General features: G+C 49.1%; 3 protein-coding genes across 3 annotated transcripts; 2 read left to right on the top strand and 1 right to left on the bottom strand.

The window, feature by feature from the left end:
• Positions 1-26: 26 nt before the first annotated feature.
• PPTG_17356 (hypothetical protein) lies at positions 27-1053 on the top strand (the record flags this gene model as incomplete). Its single annotated transcript, XM_008915000.1, has 1 exon — positions 27-1053. The coding sequence occupies one exon, from the start codon at positions 27-29 to the stop codon at positions 891-893; it is 867 nt and encodes a 288-aa protein (XP_008913248.1). The 3' UTR covers positions 894-1053.
• Positions 1054-1148: 95 nt separating this feature from the next.
• PPTG_17355 (hypothetical protein) lies at positions 1149-2430 on the bottom strand. The gene has a single exon (XM_008914999.1). It carries the CDS (start codon positions 1649-1651, stop codon positions 1211-1213), a length of 441 nt encoding a protein of 146 aa, XP_008913247.1. The 5' UTR covers positions 1652-2430; the 3' UTR covers positions 1149-1210.
• PPTG_17354 (hypothetical protein) lies at positions 1868-2667 on the top strand. The gene has a single exon (XM_008914998.1). The coding sequence runs from the start codon at positions 1898-1900 to the stop codon at positions 2549-2551; it is 654 nt and encodes a 217-aa protein (XP_008913246.1). The 5' UTR covers positions 1868-1897; the 3' UTR covers positions 2552-2667.
• The last annotated feature ends 710 nt before the right edge of the window (positions 2668-3377 follow it).

The following is a 3377-nucleotide window of genomic DNA, read 5'->3' as shown; positions in this document are numbered from 1 at the left end:
TCAATAATTCTGGTGAGAATCCGTTAATGAAAGCCTGTGAAGGGGGTCACAGTGACGTAGTATCGTTCCTTCTGGAGAAGGGGGCAGTTGTGAATAAACAGAGCTCAAGTGGATCTACAGCTCTTCATTTCTCCTGTCAGAATGGACACGTTGACGTTGTGGAAATACTACTTGAACATGATGCACCCGTGGATTCAGTGGATGAAGACGGCGATACACCACTGATTCTTGCTGCTGTAAATGGTCACACTGATTGTGTAAATCGGTTGCTTGATAACGGAGCGAGTATTGAGTTCACCAATAACAACGAATGGAACCCTCTTCATAGTGCTGCTGGCGAAGGCCACGTGAGTGTAGTCGCCTTGCTTGTGAAGGAAGGGGCCAACATTAACGCGCAATGTCCACACGGGTCGTCTGCGTTACTCGTAGCGTCGGAATATGGTTTCCCAGATACTGTGGCGTTTCTTCTTGAGCATGGAGCGTCTATTGATGCGGTTGATGGAGACGGTGACAACGCCCTACTGCTTGCAGCGAAATCAGGGCTCGATGAAGCGGTAAAGACTTTTGTCGAAAAGGGATTATCAGTGGATTTTACCGATAATGAGGGCAAAAGCGCTCTACTGAATGCTGCGATGGAGGGGCATGTTGATGTGGTTTCGGTGCTTCTAGATGCCGGAGCAAACATTGATCAACGAGGACCAAACGGAACAACTGCACTGCTTGGCGCTTGCAAGAATGGTCATCTCGGCGTTGTTCAGGTTTTAGTCGAGAACGGGGCAGCCACTGACGTCAGAGACGAAGAGGGGATGGATTGCATTGCTACTGCTCGTGCACACGGTCAAGAAGACGTGGTCGACTTCTTGTCGTCGTCGAAAGAGACACCTGTTAGCTGACAATGTAGTTTATTTTGATTCACAGAACCAACTCGTCTCAACGGAGCCATAGTTCTTAACATTGCTACCAGGAAGAACCATCTCTCAGTGGTTGAGCTGTTTCTCAAGCAATTCGTGGTGGAAATATTGAAATTTCCATACCATGTCCTAGAAAAAAAAGTGATCTTATGATGTTTTTTTTTTCTTTTCGTAAATTACCCAGCGCTTAAGCGTTGTATACTCTAAGATTGTTATCTTAACAAAATTCCACGCACATCCGAAGTTAAAACAAGATACATTTTTTATTTATCATTCCAACAAATTGTCATCCCACCGTACTACCAATAGAACTCCTCCACCGGGCTACCATCTGCATCCAGCAGGCTAATCTGCAGGAACATGTCGCTCTTGGGTGATCCTAACCCGCCCACTTCGTCCGGTAATACCAGCGGGTAGCTGCACATCTCGCAGTTCCTGTTTCCAGCGTACAACGTCAACGGGATCACCGCGGATCCAATAAGATCGTCGCTCTGTTGACTGCGATCAAACACTTGCGCGATAAGAAACTCGTTTTCCCACTCGTCCACCTCGAACTCGAACTTCTCGGGCGGCGTCCAGTGTGGATCGAGGCTGCTCTTGACGCACGAGCTCTTCTTGGTCGTGTCGCCAAGCGTGAAGACCACGTACGCGCTGCTCTTGCCGCCAACCTCGTTGGTCGCCGCCACCAGGTCCTGACACTTGAAAAGCACCACCTTCACCGAGAACGTGTCCTTCCGCATCGTGTGTGTCCAATGTGTTTGTGGAGTATAAAGTACAGTGGGGCGATCGAGCGATCGAGCAAACGGCGACTGTAGTGTCGTTGGCAAGTGTCCGAGCACCGAGATGTCAATTGAAGCCGACGTCTCGGTGGTGCAGCGTGTATTACTGCCACACAGCTTGTAGCGTTAGTGATAAATTATGCAAATACTTCTTAAATCAGTATCCTATGATCTTGTCATATCTTATGACTCAGTCATACGCGGATCATGTCGAGTGCGAAGCTTCCTCTGACTATCGGCGTTATCGTCTTCGACGGCGTCGTACAGCAGGATTATGTGGGGGTCATCTCGTATCTTGAGCAGCTCCCGACCGTTTGTGATCAACCTGTCAAGTTCCTCACCATCTCGTTAACGTCGGGGCCTCTTCGAAGCGGAAATTCGCTGGGCTTCGGAATGCCGCTGTATGCCACGCACGGATTCGAAGACGCCACAGAGCATATTGACATTCTCGTCATCCCGGGGGGTTCTCCTGGCCGGTTGGTCATGCAAAAGCACGAGAAGTTCATGAAATTTCTGAAGGGGGTCGCGGACACGGCGACTCACGTGTTGACGGTGTGTACCGGTTCGGCCATTCTGGCGACGACAGGACTGCTAGATGGCAAGAGGGCGACTACCAACAAAATGGCGTATCAGAGCGTCGTGGAAGCCCATCCGACCGTCAACTGGGTCCACAAGGCGCGTTGGGTACAGGACGGCAAGATCTGGACGAGCTCCGGTGTCACGGCGGGGCTGGATATGGCACATGCGTTTATGGCGTCCACGTACGACCAGAATGTCGCGGAAACGATGGCTCGCTACATGGAAAACGTGCCGAACACTGACCCGAATAACGACCCGTTTGCTAGTGTGTTAGCGTGCTGAAGGTTTGAAGAGAGAGCGCTTTTAAATCGGTGGTGTTTGACTATCAAGTTCTTCAAATCATGTTTGAGAAAAAAAAAATTGAATTGTAATAGACTTACTTGTCTTGACTCCCTCGACGATACGAGTTTATCATTGATGAATCATCAACAAGTACATTCGTGTCAATCAAGGCCTCATAAGCGTGTGCGCAGTTGACGGCGATGCATATAACACAGCTGCGAGCTTCTGTCGTTTCTTCTTCTCTGGATGCAGTCATCTTCGCTGACATTTCGCTCAGTATAAGATTCGCGGACACGTCGATCAATCCAGCGCACACAGCCTCACCACAAAACCGACAGTGGTGGCAGCGTCGCAATATGTCCACCCAAGCCATTTTTGTAAATCTTTAGATCACAACTTTCTCCTTCTGGTGACTGTCAATCCTTACAGCCATTTGAATTATTTCTTGGAGAGTAATCGTCCATGTGACTGCGCTACTCGGGTCTGAGGGGTAGCATCCACCGGCAAATAAATGTGCTTGTTTGGCATACTAGACTAAGCTGTAGCTCGGGTTGTTTGTCGTCTCAATACTGCTCCTGAGTTGCGGAAATGCAGTCGCTCCGTTTTCAAAGATTATGATAACTCCGGAATACATTTGATATCCATACTGAGTACTAGAAACTCCGAAAAGAGCAACCACTCCACGGTTCTAATCGGGCATCATGGTAAAGTCTTGGCATGGCGCTGATGTCAGTGGCGTCCTACACTTCGCGATGCGACTCACAGTGTCCATGGAGGTGGATGCAACAATGCTGCATCACCCCGACATTGCAACCTGCATTGAAAA

Source organism: Phytophthora parasitica (genome assembly GCF_000247585.1).
Source record: "Phytophthora parasitica INRA-310 unplaced genomic scaffold supercont2.66, whole genome shotgun sequence".
Classification (NCBI taxonomy): Eukaryota; Oomycota; class Peronosporomycetes; order Peronosporales; family Peronosporaceae; genus Phytophthora; species Phytophthora nicotianae.
The sequence above is the reverse complement of the archived record's forward strand: the minus strand, read 5'-3'. Positions and strand labels throughout refer to the sequence as shown.

Coding starts and splice junctions, on each gene's coding strand:
- PPTG_17355 (XM_008914999.1), bottom strand. CDS start 1,651: ATGCGGAAGGACACGTTCTCGGTGAAGGTGGTGCTTTTCAAGTGTCAG.
- PPTG_17354 (XM_008914998.1), top strand. CDS start 1,898: ATGTCGAGTGCGAAGCTTCCTCTGACTATCGGCGTTATCGTCTTCGAC.